Source organism: Vombatus ursinus, unplaced genomic scaffold (assembly GCF_900497805.2).
Source record: "Vombatus ursinus unplaced genomic scaffold, bare-nosed wombat genome assembly UNPS02007822.1, whole genome shotgun sequence".
Lineage (NCBI taxonomy): Eukaryota > Metazoa > Chordata > Mammalia > Diprotodontia > Vombatidae > Vombatus > Vombatus ursinus.
Genome location: NW_020947600.1, coordinates 1,536,379 through 1,552,288, shown reverse-complemented (window position 1 = coordinate 1,552,288; position 15,910 = coordinate 1,536,379). Strand labels below are relative to the sequence as shown.

The 15,910-nt window shown below is 44.6% G+C and overlaps 1 protein-coding gene across 1 annotated transcript; it reads left to right on the top strand.

Moving 5' to 3' along the window:
- The first annotated feature begins 343 nt into the window (after positions 1-343).
- On the top strand, positions 344-2,192 carry LOC114034005 (transmembrane protein 271-like). The gene is made up of 3 exons (XM_027849650.1): positions 344-1,567; positions 1,667-1,861; positions 2,046-2,192. The coding sequence occupies exons 1-3, from the start codon at positions 344-346 to the stop codon at positions 2,190-2,192; spliced, it is 1,566 nt and encodes a 521-aa protein (XP_027705451.1).
- Positions 2,193-15,910: the final 13,718 nt, after the last annotated feature.

Below are 15,910 nucleotides of genomic sequence, written 5' to 3'. Positions count from 1 at the left end.
GGGGGCGGGGGGGAGCTCTCTGCGGTCGGCGCCGCCGCATCGGTTTCCCTGAGCCTGGCTGAGGCGGCTGCCGTGCTGGGAGGCGGCGGCGGCGGCGGCGGCGGCGGGAGGAGGAGGATGGGGTCCCCGGCGGCGGAGGGCGCGGCGGCGGCGGCCGCGGCACTGGGCCGGGAGGACGCGGGAGGATGAGGAGCCGGCAGGCGGTCCGGCCGCACCGCGCCGGGAGGAGGCGGGGGAGGCGGAGGGAGGCGGCGGCAGCGGCGGCGCCCGGGGCAGCAGCCGCGCGGGGTGTGGGCCGGCGGGGGCGCGGGCGCGGGCGCGGGCGCGGGCACGGGCGCGGACGATGAAGTGGAGCGTCCGCGGAGCCTGCGCCGCGCTCTCCTCCGGCCTTCTGCTCGCCTGCGCGCTCAGCGCCGCCGCCGTGGGGCTCAAGTGCTTTTCTCTGGGCTCGGAGCTCCGCGGGGAGCCCTTCCGCCTGGGCACCGCCGCCGGCGCCTTCTACTCGGGGCTGCTGCTGGCCGCCGGCCTGTCTCTGCTCGGCTCCGCCCTGCTCTGCTGCCGGCCCAGGGAAGAGAGCCCCGCGGGGGCGGTGCCTGGCGCCGGGGCCGGGCCCGGGGCTCTGCCGGGCTCGCTAGGGAGCCCGGAGGCCGAGCTCGAGAGCGGAGCGGCGGAAGCCCGGGCTGGTGCCGCGATCCCCGGCAGCCAGAACTTCCTCCTGCTCGGAGTCTTGGTCTTTATGCTCGGGGTCTTGAGCGCCTTCGCTGGAGCTGTGATCGACGGCGACACCGTGTCCCTGGTGGAGCGTAAATACTCGCACTACTGTGTGAAGCCGCGGGCCCTCGCCCCCGCTCCGGCCCAGGCCCCAGCGCGAGCCCGCAGCCCTTTGGACAGCTCCGAGAATGCCCCGGCGGCAGCACTGGCCCCGGCTCCGGCCCCGGCCCCGGCCCTGGCCCCGGCCCCCGCTCGTGTCCGCAGCACCCTGGACAGCTCCGCGTCGGCCCAATGTGAGAAGCTGAAGGATTACCAGCGCGGCCTCGTCATCTCCACCGTCTTCAACTCGCTCGAATGCCTGCTGGGCTTGGTCAACCTGCTCCTCGTTAAGAACTACAAGTCGTCGCAGGCGCGACGAGGGCGGCGCGGCCGGCGGCGGGGCGGCCGGGGCGGGCGGCCCCGCGGCGGCCCGGGCTCCCGCCAACACGCGCCCTCGTCCCGGCAGCAGCGGCGGGGCCGGCGAGGCAAGCGCGGCGGGCGGCGGCTGCTGCAGCGGCCCAGCGAAGGCTCCCTCTTTTCCCCGGACGAGACCGACCTCCCCTCCCCGGGCCTCAGCGGCGGCGGCTGCGGCGGCGGCTGCAGCGGCGGCCCCTTTCCCGGGGCGCGCCACGCCGTCTCCTACATCAACGTGGGCGTCTTCCACGCGTTCGATGAAGCCGGCGTGGAGGTGCGCTGCGGGGGACACCCCTCGGTGGAGCTGCCCGGCTACTCGCCCTCAGACCCAGAGCTCCAAGTCTCCTACCCCTACTGCTGCCGGCCTCCCCACGAGGACGTCTATCCCCGGGATCCGGGAAGGGTCAGCTGAGGCACGCTTTCCGCAGCCCACCCCGGGGACTGGCCGCCTCAAGCCCAAATCCGTGCCAGAGAATCGTTTTGTTCATCGGAAGGTGGGCAGGCTGGGGGGAAGGGGCGTAGTGGGCCACTGCCTCCGCCCCTAGGGGAGAGCGAGACCAGCTTCTCTCCAGTTTGGCATCTGCCGGGGGTCCCGGGGCGTGGGACCCCAGGCGCCAGCCTCTGCCCGTCCCTTCTCCGGCTGCTAGACTCGTCCCGCTGTCGGGAGCAGAGGCTTTGGCTGCTGGCCACTTCTGTGGTATTGGATGTCTGGGATGGGCACCAAGAAGGGAGTACATTTGTATTCAATTTTTATGTCTGGGGACTTCCCTCCTCTCCTCTGTGTCTGTTCGATATCCGGATTCCGTTTTAAAGTTTACAATAAATGTTTATAGGTTGGTTCATCCAACCACATTTCTCTTTGGCAAATCGTTTTGGTCAAGGGAAGCTTCGGCAGCAGCGCAGAGCTACCGGAGGGCCAAGAGCAAGGGGGAACTCGAAGCAGCCTTGAGAAACGTCGGACCCTCCACTGGGAAGAGGAAGAGAGGGTCCTGTTGTGTTTGCCGGTCTGGCGGGAGCCTGCTGTGTGACTGGTTGTACCCTCACCCCAGAGTGCCGTGAGTTACACTTTGGTTGTTGGGAGGTGGATACACAAGCCAACTTGCACTTTCCAAGATAAAAGAAAAGAAAAATGAAGAACGACATTTTTTTTGTACACGAATGTGCCTGCTTTTGTTGACAATTTCTTACTGTAAAAGCTTTCCAGTGAATGGTGAAAATGGTTGGTAAATTTATTGCAATTTAATAGCAGGGGTTTCCTTACTTAAAAAAAAATTGAAATGATATTGGAGAATTCCAATTAAAAGAGAGTCAAAGGCTATCTACGCACAAAACGGTTTAGGAAAAGAAGGTGGGATTCAGTCAGAAATGGATCATTGTGAAAGCTATCAAGCAGGTCTGTTCAGTGGGTTATTTGCCTGAATCCAGCCTATCTTTTCTTTTCTTTTTCTTTTTAAAGTTGACTGTTGTGTGTGTGTGTGTGTCTGTGTGTGTAGACACTGACACGAGGTCCCATACATTCCTCTTTTGGAAGCCAGTTCTGGGTTTTTTACTGCAACGCAGAGCTTATTTTTGGTTAACAGATGAACAATTCAATCCTATTTTAGACAATTGCAGTCACAGTCTTTCTTGTAAAGACCATCTTGAATATTACAGCACTTGATTTAAAATATACCCCTTAAATAGCCTTAATTGCTGTGAAGTTCATAATCTTAAGTGAACAGGATATCTATGTAAATGTATGTATATGTATATTACAAATGACATGTCAATATACATACAGGCAGACACACACATATGAACTCTGAGAACATGTTGGCAGAAAACTCCAGTATTCTAATCTTGCCACCAGATAAAATATCACAGGACCCCTCTTTAAGATTGGTGTGCTAAGACAGGGCTAATGGCCTTAAAGACAAGCCCTATCATGTCAGACTGATAAAATATGAGCTATGGTATTTTGGAGGAAGCATCATCTGACCTGAATCAGGATAGTATGGAAAGAGCACTGGATTTGGAATCAAAGTACCTGAAGTTAGAGGACCTGGGCTCTCATGAGAGATCTGCTACTTACTACCTGTGTGACCTTGGGCAAGTCACTTCATCTACCTGGGCCTCAGTTTCCTCATCTGTAAAATGGTTAGACTAGATGATTCCTAAGGTCCTTTCCAGCTCGAAGTCCTATGATCCTATTATCCAAAGGGGTCTTACTCTAGTCCCCAAAGAGAATGCTTAATCCCCAGTCCTCCATGCTAATGGGCAGACTCACAGCTAAGATGGCAGAGGAAACCAAAAGAAAATGTGAATTCTCATTTGGGACTTCATGGTGGCAATGCTAATAGCATCAATTTACACTAAGCAAGCAAAGGGGAAAGAGTTAGGGACTTTATGTTTTGTGGTGCATGGAGTTTACTTTTAATTTTAAAAAAATATTTAAAATGAATGGATATTGAAGTAACCTATAATCTGGGGATTCTGGGATCAGATCATATTTCCTGTGGGTAGCAGGAGTGATGGATTTGGAGCCAGAGGACCTGGGTCCAAATCCTCACTCTGCCTCATTCTACTTACGTGACCCTGGGTAAGTCATTTGCCCTCTGAGGGCCTGTTTCCTCATCTGTACAAGACAGGGTTGGACTAGAAGACATCTAAAGGATGCTTCCAACTCTAAAATCCTATCATCTCAAACTGGGGCTATCTTTATTTAAAGGTTAGGTCCGCTCGGATGCCCCCTGCTGATGACATTTGCTCCATTGTATTCCATATAGCATCATCATAGTCAACCCCTGTCAGGAACCTGGAAATGCTGTTCCCACAACTATGGAGGTGGTCCTGGTGAATCAGATAGTTCACAAAGCACCAAAGCCAAACAGAAAACTGAGGAAACATCACAAAATTTAAGCAACTCCCCTCTATTCCAAAGTGGTCTACATGGCACAATAGAAAGCAGAGCTTTGTTATTTAACTGATTCATTTTGATCATGTAGGTAGATGAGCGCATTAATTCAGACCAATTAGTATTAAGCTGGTGTTTGGCTGTCAGCCAGTATCCATCAAATTAGTCAGATAATTGGTCAGTATCCACTTTGTGTTTTATAGACACACACAAAAAAGATGGAGGCATTTGGTTTATGGAATTCATCAATATAGACTCAAATTTATACTTCATTTTGCTTGTGTCAACAGTAGAGGAAAATGACTCATCTCCTCTAGCCATGTCTATATACTTATTGTATATCCACCTTCTCTTTCACATTAGTTATGCTTTGGTAACAAGCACTTACAAAGTGCCTATTATGTAAAAGGCACTGTGCTAGGTGCCAGGGATACAAAGACAGTTAAAAATAGCCTCTGCCCACAGGGAACGTATATTCTACTAGGCAAATATAACATAGGGAGGAGGGTAGGAACTGGACCTTTGATTCCATTGGTATAGGGAACTCATTCTACCGAAGCAGGTCAGCAGCCTTTCTGCCACTTATGGTCTTAGGATTCAACATGTAAATTTACAAATATATTAATGATCATTTGAGGAAGTAGAGAGCAGTAACAACTATGGGAATACACAAATACACCAATGGATGTGAGATTTCCTTGATGTGGTTATTCCCTCCAAAAATGAAGTTCACAGACTGCCCATGTCCTTCCAGGTTCATTACAAGGGGTCCAGCCAATGTGCTGGGAAGCCTTTATCAATTTCAGTTGACATCATGAAGATACCAATGAAACACACAAGGGTAGTATCACAGTTACATAAACTTGGGAGGGTGGTTATAGAATGTAAGCTCCTTGAAGACAGGGCCTGTTTCTTTTTTACATGTGTATCCCTAGCTCATTGCACAGTGCTTGGCACATAGCAAGCACTTAATAAATGCTTGTTGAGTTGATCACAGTTCCACAGCACCAAACAATTGTGGGCTCTCCACTTCACCTTGGCTAAGTACACATAACACAAAGTGACAGTAGGAGTGGGGTACCTCAGGGAACTGGCAATTATCCAGTTGATTTGCTCAACTTAACAATTAATCTAGATGGTTTGAGCCCCCAAATGGATGGTTTCACCACAATAACTCTGTTTGGCTGGCTATATTGATCAAAGACATTGGATGACTGCTAGAACTTCAAAATGGATGATTTCACCACAATTACCCTGTTTGACTGGCTATATGGATCAACGACATTGGATGATTGCTAGAACTCTCTTTGTGTTTTGTGCTGTGTAGACCCTGCTAGACTTGGCAGAGTTTAGATTTGATATTTAGCTGTAAGGTAATCTTTTCCTGAGGAAAAATAAGACTCTTTTCCTAATATTAAAAAATGGTATGAAGTGGAGAGGAATTCAATTTCTGGAAAGGTTGCTAAGTTGAGTTTGGACCCAGTGACTCAGAAAGGATACATGCAGTATTAGCATAAAGTGCTAAATCTCATAGTATTATTTTGTTTTCTCTGATGTTTTTGATGTGCACAATTTGTACAACCTAAACTGTCAAATGCCTTATGAGTCTTTCCAAATTTGCAATCAAAATGTGTAAAACTTTTTTTAGTCTTTTCTTGGGATAGCACACACTTATTTTTGGTTTACTACTTATTTCCAAACTCTGGTGGCCCAAAGCTCTGGACATGGCTGATTTTCCCCTCTTCCCAGAACCTGGGATGAGAAAAGGTGTTCTCTCAGATGGCCTCATGGAATGATGGGGGTCTAGCCACTGGTTAGAGAGAATGGATAGGACAGGTTGTCTGCTTCAGAGAGTCACCCCACAGCACAAGCATGCTGGCCAAAACCTGGGGTCAGGAGCTGTCATGATGGATATCTAGGTGGAAGGGAGAATATAGGAAGAGGAGCTGGAGAGGCTATTTGAGTTGTCCTTTTCTCTGTGGGCCCAAGAGAAATTTAATTCATACAAGCCCACGGGGCTAATAATGCCAAATAATATTTTAAAGGCAAAATATTGTTAGTTCCATAAACACCTAGTTCTATTTTTTGGAGGTTGATACAAAATCAGAATACCAACATTTTATTTTTAAAAGTTTTGCTATAAGAATCAAAATTCCAAATATTCTGAAACTCCAATTGTCCCAAAGACCAGTGCTCAGGGAAACTCCATGGAAAAGGAAGGAATTGGTCTGATTGTTCTCATGGTTAGAATTCTAGCTCCAGATTTCTTAAGGATGCTGAATTTATTATTTTTTTATTCATGTCCATCTCACTCTATGTTATCTTTTCTATCTGATATTTAGAATTTCCACTTTATGCTCATTCAGTATTGTTACTTTTCTTCAAATGGGCCTTTTCCCCTGTCACTTTTCCAGTTTATGATATCAATGAAAGGTATAGAAGTATATTAGATATGTCAGCAAGTATATATTGAATAATTCATCATTTATAAATTAATATATTTAAACTTCATTCTATGGTTTGAGGCAGTGGCGACATTTCTCAGCCCAAATTCATATATTGTTTATTTAAATATAGAACAGCTGAATTAGGGTAGCAGGTGATGTCTTGGGAAAGTAAACTTACCAGAGAAGACAGGCTTTCATAAAGGATTCATCAAATAGAGCTTGTGTGGCCTGAGACCCCTGGCAGAGCAGTAACACCCTGAAGCTACTGGGGAACCACTTCAGTTGAAACAGTGTTGACATAGGCAATGGGTATCACTTTTCTGAGTGAAAAATTCAGATAAACTACTGGCCATTTCATTTTTAAAACCCAATCAAAATGATGGCTTATTCATTTTCATGTACACCAAATAAGGTTGTCTGACTGGATTCCTGTCCTATCCCCCCACTTCTCCACCCCCATTAATTAGTGTTTCAATGTTGTATTGATAGTCAAAGTGATAAATGTGGCCTATCAGGCCTGGCTGTGATTCTTGTTACTTCTAGGAATATCAAGGAATATTTACCACCACATTCTGCTCATTGGGGGCTCCATGATAAGGATGAAGCGTGTTTACTTTTTAGTAGCATTAATTTTCTGACCCATGGATTGGAGGCTGTATTGTCTTAACATGGGGTGAGAGATGCCTCCAAAGGGGTCCATATTGGAGAAGGCCGTTCTTTCTAAGGTAGGAGTTTTGAGAGTAATGAGACCCTGGAGCTTGGACAGGACAGTAGAATTGGGCAAAAAGCAGCTTTTACATGTGAACCACAAGGCCAGGTCTTTGGAACCCCTTCTAATTACCAAAATGTTGAACACTTGTGCTAATGTATAGTGTCTGTAGACTCTGTACAAACTGTCCTACCCAACTGGAAACAGATTGCTGAGATAAGAATGAACAATGTCCTGTGGTGTCATCACAGAACAAAGTGGAGTTGAGATTTGGTTAATTATCTGGTTAAGCTGACAAAACCATGACATAACTGTAATCTTGTTGATATGCCATCTTTCTTCTTTGTTCAGTTTTATCCTTGAGGGGAATTGGTTAATGGATGCGCATTTTCAGTGCCATCCTTTGGTGCTGTCCTGTTATTGTTGGCCAAAAAAAAAAATCTCTTTCATCTTATAACACAGTAAGACCTGAGAAAATGAACATGCCACAGAGACTTGAAAGGAGAATTACTTCTGACATGTGAATAAGGATAAATCATTTCTATATCTCTGTAACTATTTTTTATATAAGAGGAGAAGGCTCCCACCTGTTGCCAATTAATATTATCCCCATACGCTCCAAATATATTTGCCTGATTCTGTTCCTTTTTTTTTCTTTTGTATTGTAATTGACAAGACAGGACACTTAGAAAGCTGGGAATGGGTTAAAGAAAGTCTCATTCAGTTCAGGAGTAAAATGGTATTAAAAGATTATGACCCTTTTACACAGTTTGACTTCTCTGAAGGATTTCCTGGTGCTGATGAGAGAAGAGCCTGGTCGTTGGTATTGCAGAGCTATATGTTTCAAAGCCAATGTTAAGTCATGTTAAATGGTTTTTTAAGTCTCTGGGTTGAGAGGGAAATCTATTTACCTATGTGAAACCATTCAAGGAAGCCCTGTTCTCCATTTTGCCTTCTGATCTGACATTTGATCCTCAGCATAATTTCAATAAATACTTTGTCATTTCAGGATTAATAAAACCTGTTTTAAAGCACACTGCATCTAATACAAGCAGCTCTACGCCCTCGGCTCCTTCCTGGTGACCTTGTGATGTTGTAGGCCTATTGCATTTCCTGTAATTTCCAGGGAGCATTTCAGGTGCTGAATGCCACTCATCTAGCGATGGCAGGATCTCATTTCCAGTGGACTACACAGGGATGGCCCATGATAACCAATGACTCACCAAGGATGGGAATTGCTGAGCAGACAAAAAATGAATAGGATATTGCTTTAGTTTCCACCTGCCAGCTGAAAGTAATTGAGTCAGAGCAAGAGAAAAGGAATACCACAGAGCAAGAGTATCTGAACCTTCACTCAACCCTAGCAAACAATAGCAGCCTTGGTGGAGCCCTTCAGCTGGCCATTTTCCCCCACTTCTCCTCCCTGCCCTGCAGGGCCAGCTGAGACCCCAGTTTATCCCTGATCAGGTGCTGACTCCCCATACCCTCCTTCCTGCTTCACCTTATTTCTCACACCACCCCCATCTATTTTACTAAAATATTGTTTTCAAGGGAAACTAAGAGGCAACATGATGCCATGGAAAGATGCTAGATTTGGAGTTACAGGGCATGGGTTCAAGTTATAACACTGCTCCTTAATGTCTATCTGTGTGGCCTTGGTCAAGATCTCTTTGAGTCTGTTTCCTCATCTGTAAAATAATGAGGTTGGACTAGATGACTTTTATGGTTCCTTCCTATTCTAAATCTATGATATCATGATGATTACTCTTCCTTTTCCCGGCCACTTCTTCCACCCAGTGAACGACTTACGTAATTGACAACGTGTGCTTCGGACATGCAAAATATTCCTATTAATTACCTGAGTGGAGAAACTTTTAGTAATTATTTAAAAATATTTTCAAATGAGACCTAAATCAGCTCATCTGAATTTCTTCATGTAATCAGCTTACAAATAAATTCTCCTTAAGGTTAACCAGGGCACTGGTAATGACAGAGAGAAGCAACTAGCTTTCCTTATAAAAACATGTCAAGCTGGTCACACACCAGTCTGTTGGCAACTGTGGTCCTACCTGATTTTTATCACTGCCCTTCTTTGCTATCAACCAAACTGCCAGCGTTTTTCAGTTACCTGTTTGCTCAGCCCTGTGTCGTGACAGAAAAGAAACAGTTCCTGTCCTTGGGGAGCTTATAGTCTGAGGGTTTTTGTTTTTTTTTTTTTAAAAAAAGAGTAGACTGAGGTCCATTCTTCAGGAAGGTCACTGTTTTGGAAAAAACAAGACTCACTTAATGTGTGACTAAATACCCATTGGGATGTCTTCACGAAATAATCAACAATGACACCAACATTGCATTCTTAGGCCAAACAGAATCTATTGTTTTTCAAGCATATTTTAGGTACTTTTTTTTCTCACTTTATGCTTCCCCATGATGAAGTTTTTATGCTCTTTCCTGCCACGAAGACAGCCTAGGATCTGCAAGTTTATCCTGCCTTTCAGGGGGCATTTTGCTGCTTGGAAGAAATTAAGTGTCCTTTGTAAACTTGTAAGTTTCATTGTTGCAACGCATTTTACAGGTAACATACAGAAATGTCCAAGAAGATTCTCTGAGCTGGAAGGGCATTCAGTGGTTCTCTAGTCAGACCTATTACCATTCCCACTCTTTTGGGTTAGTTCTAATTAGTAGGATTTCCTTCCCCACCCTATGCCTTCTAGAGAGGGGCACACAGCATGTCAGACTCAGCTGGAAGGGTCATCAAGGACAGCTCATTCAGTCCAGATCTGAATGAGAATCCTTTCTACAACTTATCTAATACATGGTTATTCAGCCTTGCTGGAAGGTATCCAATGAAAGGGAACTTTACTTCCCAAAGGCAACTGATTTCACTGTTACCTAATCCTCATTATTAAGACTAGGAAGGTAGCATGGTGCAGTGGACAAAGAGTTTGCTTGGGAGTCAGGAAGACCTGGGTTTAAGTCCTGTCCCCAACACACACTGACTCTGTGATCTTAGGCCAGTCACTTAACCTCTCAGTGGCCTGGTCAACTGTCCATGACTGGAAGTTCCAGAGAAGGTGTTGACCTGTATTAACTAACTCCTAGAGTTCTCTATAACAATGAAATTATAGGTCCTGTTCCTTTCTCTAGTTGCTGAGACGTTTTTTGTTGAGATAATGAGCCAAAATCTACTTCTCCATAACCTGTAGCCATTACTCCTAGTTCTGCCATTTGACGTCATGAAGAAAGAGTTTAAATCCTTTTCCGTGGGAGGGTCTTTCAAACATCTAAAGCCAGCTCTCCTGTTCCCCCCAAGCTATATCTTCTCTAGCCTAAACGCCATCCCCCTCCCCACATACACACACACATTCATTCGACCAGTCCTCCTATGGCATAACCTCTTCCCCATCTTGGTTACCGGCCTCTAGATGCTCTTGAGTTTATCAACAAAATACTTCAGGTGTAGTCTATCAAGAGAAAAGACAGTCAGCCACCTTTCTAGTCCTTGAACCCATATCTCTCTTCAAGCATTAGCTTTTTTCCTGCTCTATCATATTGTTGAGTCATACCAAGCTTGCAGTACTCTAAACTCCCCAGGAACCGATTACTAACTCCACGCATTTCTTCTACTTTGTACTTGTGAAATTGTTTTTTTAACCCGCATTAGATTTTGTGTATCCCTAATAAATTTTAATCTTATTAGACTCAACCCAATAAGCTAGGACTAGAAAAAAGTTTGGGGGCTATTTTGTCCAACTGGCCTCATTTTACAGATTAAATAAACTGAGGCCCATGGAGGTTGTGACCTGCCCATGGTAACAAGCATCAGAGGCAGGATTGGAACCCAGGTCTTATCCCCACAGTACCACAATTCCTTCCTACATTTTGTCAAGATCTTTTTGGACCTGATTTTGCCAACCAAAGTTTTAACTATTCATCCATGCTTTGTGACATCTGCAAATTTGATTTTGCAAATTTTGCAGAAAGGCCAGTTATGCCTTTAAGTCCAAGTCATTGATAAAAATATTAAACAGCACAGGACCAAGGACAGATCTTTAGGCCTTCTAGGAGACCTCCTTCCAATAATATAGACCCATTAATAACTATTCTTTAGCTCTAGGCATTCAACTAATTCTAAATCTACCTAAATAAAATTCAATAACATTTATAAAGTACCAGTGCCTGGCACATAGTGGGTGTTTTAATAAACAAGCTTTTATTTTCCCTTCCTTTCCCACTTAATTATATGTAACCCATTCTTGCCATTTTCCCCATATGAACAGCATAGACAACTTTGTCAAATGTTTTGCTAAAATATACGCAAGCTTTATCTCTGGTATTCTCCTGATCAACTGGTCCAGCAATACTGCCAAAATTGGGATAATTGTCCCTTTATAGTCATATTTTGTCAGGTATTTCATTGCCCTGTGATGTATGTAGACTTGAACTTATTTGAGGGCATCGAGGTGCTCTTTCCATTCCCTCATGTTCTTGGGTTTCAACTCTGTTATTCTTTGTTAAGTTTTCACCAGATCAAAGATCGTTCTCTTTGGTAGAGAAAATAAAAGCAAAATACAAGTTCAGTGCTTGTTAGTCCTCCAGTAACTCCAGTCTTCTTCTACTTACTTCCCAGAGAAGTCTATAGTTACTGGGTAATAGAAAGACCAAAACGTTTAAAAAGCTGTATAAAAAATGTTTTGTCCCATCTTGATGATGTGTGAATTGTAATGGATTTAGCATCAAAAACCGTGGGCTCAAAACTTGACTCTACTACTGACCATCTATGTAACCTTTGGCAAATCATTTGAGTTTTTGGGTGGCTCAGTTTCCTCATCAGTAAAATGAGGGGGTTGGACTAAATGACCTCTAAAGTCCCTTTGGGCTCGGTGTCTTTGGCAAGACCAAGTTGCTGCTGTATACTAACAGAACAATTCGACTTTCCAGAGGTCACACAGGACCCTCCTTCTATCTTTGCTATCCATCTTTCCTATACCCATTGGGTGAACTATACTGGGCATTTCTGGCCATTCTAAGTGGGAATCATCATCAGAACATATATCCACATAGCAGAGTCACTGCCTTATGCTTTATGTACCCTTTTAGTGGTCCTCTTGCTAGAATTCCCCTGCTATAGTTACCTCTACTTTTCATGTTCAATGTTGTACCAGCAGCAGTATAATTTTAAAAAGTCAAGCTACCACTTTAAAAAGAGCAACCACTGAAAGTTCTTCATCTTCACATCCCTCCTTGGGGGTCCAAACCGTTCCAAACCTTCCTCCCTCAACCCCCTCCCACCAGCAACAGTCCTGTCCCTTCTTTGATGTTCCTCTTGCCTTCCACTGAGCTTTGGCTCTTTGTATCTGACTTAGCATTCATTTCCACATTCAGCATCTTAATCCTCTTGGCACTGTTCTCACATGACCACACCACTCTTGTATTCATCGTCAGTTATCTGCTCTTGCTTCCATCTTTATGCATTTTTAAAATCTAAGTTGGACGAGTTCTGAATGCTTTCACAATGGTCTCTAAGGACAGTGTTCCACCCCTCCCCCAGTCCCATCCCACCTCACCCCACTCCCTGCCTTTACACTATCAGAGTCCTTAATCAAAATTTCATCTGTAAGTGTATTTTTTCTTGGACTGTCTTCCCTCATAGAATTCTAAGTTCCTTGATTTTCCCCAAGTTTGCCCTTTGCTCCTATTACCATCTAGGCCAGGCAGAATAAATCTAATCCCTTTTCCATGATTGCCCTTCGTATTTTTTGATGGAGACTATACATACCTTAAGTCTTTTATTCTCTGTGTGAAATATCTGCAGTCCCCTCAGTATGTTACATTTCAAACACACTGTAGGGTCTTCCCTCTCTATACGTGTCAGGGATTGTTTCTAAAATGCAGCATCCAAGACTGAATACAATACTCCAGGTATTGTCTGGCCAGGGTATGGAACAAGATTACCCCACCCTTGGTCCCGGAAAACTCTGCCTCTATTAATGCAGCCTAAGATTGCATTAACTTTGAGGACTGCTACATCACACGCTGATTTATACTGAGCAGGTTGTCCAAGATAACCCCCAGAATTTCTTCAAATGAACTAAGGCTGCTTTGCCCTTGTACAGTTGATTCCTTGAACTTAAGAGACCTTTGCATTTGTCATCTTATTAAATGTGAACCATCTATCTTCCACCCCCCACGCCCTATCCCCATTTCCTAAATATGAGGAAAGGGAAAGCCTCAGCCTTTGAAATGCATTCAGTGAGGGAATCTGGAGACAGATGTCTTGAAAGGTGAATTCCCATGGTGATACTACTGTGAGGAAAGTGCTTCAAAGCACTATAAAATCTGAGTTGCTATTATCAAAGTAGCCCAGACCATTTCTCAGGTTCTTTCCTACTACCCAGAAGGCCAGCAGAATCTCCCTAGAGATCTCCAACCCTCCTGGAAATATTATTCAGACAGGACTGGCCTCTGCAATCTTAGTGAAAGCAGGGGGAAGGGCAAGGGAACCAGGAAGAGGCAAAAATACACAATGGGCAAGAACAGAAACCCCAAATTATTGTGTGCAGGTTTGCCTTACATCAGAATGATGGTGCAAACTTGTTCTGACTTTCCTAGAATATGAGGCTGGTCTTTTCCAGATCACCAGCATCAAAGCAAACTCTTACTAGTTCAACAGACAGTAACTTGATGTAGCTGGCCATAGGCTACTCAGCCTCTGCCCCTGCCACACTAGCACACTAACTCTTGGTTGGGTTGATAACTCCTGGTACTGTTACATTTGCCTAAGGGCATGACTAGGACTGTCTCTAAACAGTCATGTTTACTGGAAATACTGACCCCATCATTCTGGCCTGTCAATATTTTTCTGGGCTGTGATTTTGCTCTTTCAACTTATTAGCCAATGATCCCAGGTACATGTCACACACACAGAGACACTCTTACACTAAAACAGTCATATGAAATAAGTTTTTCATTTTCAGGAATTGAAAGTAACAAATGGAATCCTCTCCAGCTCGATTTCTTTCTAATAATCTGAATCCCTTGTGTCAGAGCCCATCTCTCCCTGCTGGAGAAGGGCTGGCTATGACTGGATGCCAATTTTTCCAGTAACACTCACAATATGAAATCTCAAGACTAAAGGTAAATTTAGGTTGTTATAAGGTCAGTTACTTACACACCTGTATTTACCAATTCAATATAATGAATTTCATTAAACACCTACTACTTCTGTGCCAGGCAATAGATACAGGGTACCCCAAAAGGCTTAATGCAATTTTAAGATATTAGAGTTATATATAATACATAATATATAATATATGAAGGTATTAAAAGAAAAAAACCCAGGCCCTGCCCTCATGGAGTTCCCATTCGACTGGTAGGATTAAACGCTTTGGTCTCGACTCCCAGATTCAGTGCCCTTGCCCTTTTCCCCTCACTTCTAAAGGAGAGTAATCCTACTGAAAGGGGTAGGTGACCACAGGGTCAGAGAACCTAGTCAAGGTTTGACTTCACACAACTCCACCTATTATCTAGTCTCTGTGCTGATTTTCCATTCTCTGAAAATGTTTTCACTTAAAACCCAAAGGAGGGAAAGCACTTTGGCTGTTCTGGGCAAAGTCAGGTAGCTGCTTCCCAGAGCTCTCTGGGAATGTTCAGCTGGCTTTCATCAACCTTCACAAGTTTTGCAAAACTGTGGTTTTTTTTATTTTTTAATATAAAGTCAGTTCCTTGTTGAACATCTTCCATAAAGGAATATTTTTGTCACTCCAAGCCCAGTCTGGGGATCCATCCTAGAATATGAAAGAGTTGGAAAAGAGCTAAAAAGTCATTTAGTTACCATCCCATACCCTCCACAACATCCTGGAAAAGCCTTCCTCCGTCCTCCACTATAAGACCTTCAATGATGGGGAACTTACTTTCCCAGCACATAAATCTTTTATCTGTCCCAGCTCAGCCACTTAACTGTGGCCATAAGCAAATCATACTTAATATCTTTGGTCCTCAGTTTCCTCTATAATATATGAGGACTGAGTAATCTTCCTCAACGTTCTAGCTCTGAAACTGTGGTTCCCTCCTCCCTATACCAGTCAGCAACTTTCACCCAATGATAGACCCTTTGTTAACAAAACTGAATCAGTTTAGTCTTATGTAGCCAAGGAAGACAGTGTGGAATGGTGGGGAAAGCACTGTTTCCACGACCACAGGACCTGGTTAAATCCTCCCTCTTATGCTTACTACCTGTGACCTTGGGCAAATTATTAGCTTTCCCTGGGTCTCAGTTTCCCCATGTGTAGAAGTAGGGAAGGAGAGGGGCTTGAACTAGATGCCTCTCCCTTCCCTAATCCTTCTTCTGTAAGGCATCCCTTTAAATATATAGGAATGTATCTGGCACTTTCCTCCTGGGCCTCCTCCTGTCTAGGGTAAATCTCTCCAATCCCTTCAATCGATATTTACAGAACAAGCTATGAAGCCTCTGACCATCTTGGTCATCTTATCCCACAGATGCTCTAGTTTAACGTTCTTCCTGTTAATCACAATGTTAAAAATAACAGTTGCTAGCATTTATACAACACTTTAAGGTGTACAAAGCACTTTATAAATATCATCCACTTTGATCCTCACAACCACTCAGGGAGATAGGGGCTATGAATATCCCCATTTTGCAGATGAGGAAGCCGAAGAAGAGAGAAGCTAGTGACTTGC

Excerpts from the sequence above, each read along its gene's own strand:
- LOC114034005 (XM_027849650.1), top strand. The coding sequence starts at position 344 with ATGAAGTGGAGCGTCCGCGGAGCCTGCGCCGCGCTCTCCTCCGGCCTT. Across the intron at positions 1,568-1,666 it reads ATCCCCGGGATCCGGGAAGG|GCTGGGGGGAAGGGGCGTAG; the intron begins GTCAGCTGAGGC and ends GAAGGTGGGCAG. Across the intron at positions 1,862-2,045 it reads GGCTGCTGGCCACTTCTGTG|GGAAGCTTCGGCAGCAGCGC; the intron begins GTATTGGATGTC and ends GTTTTGGTCAAG.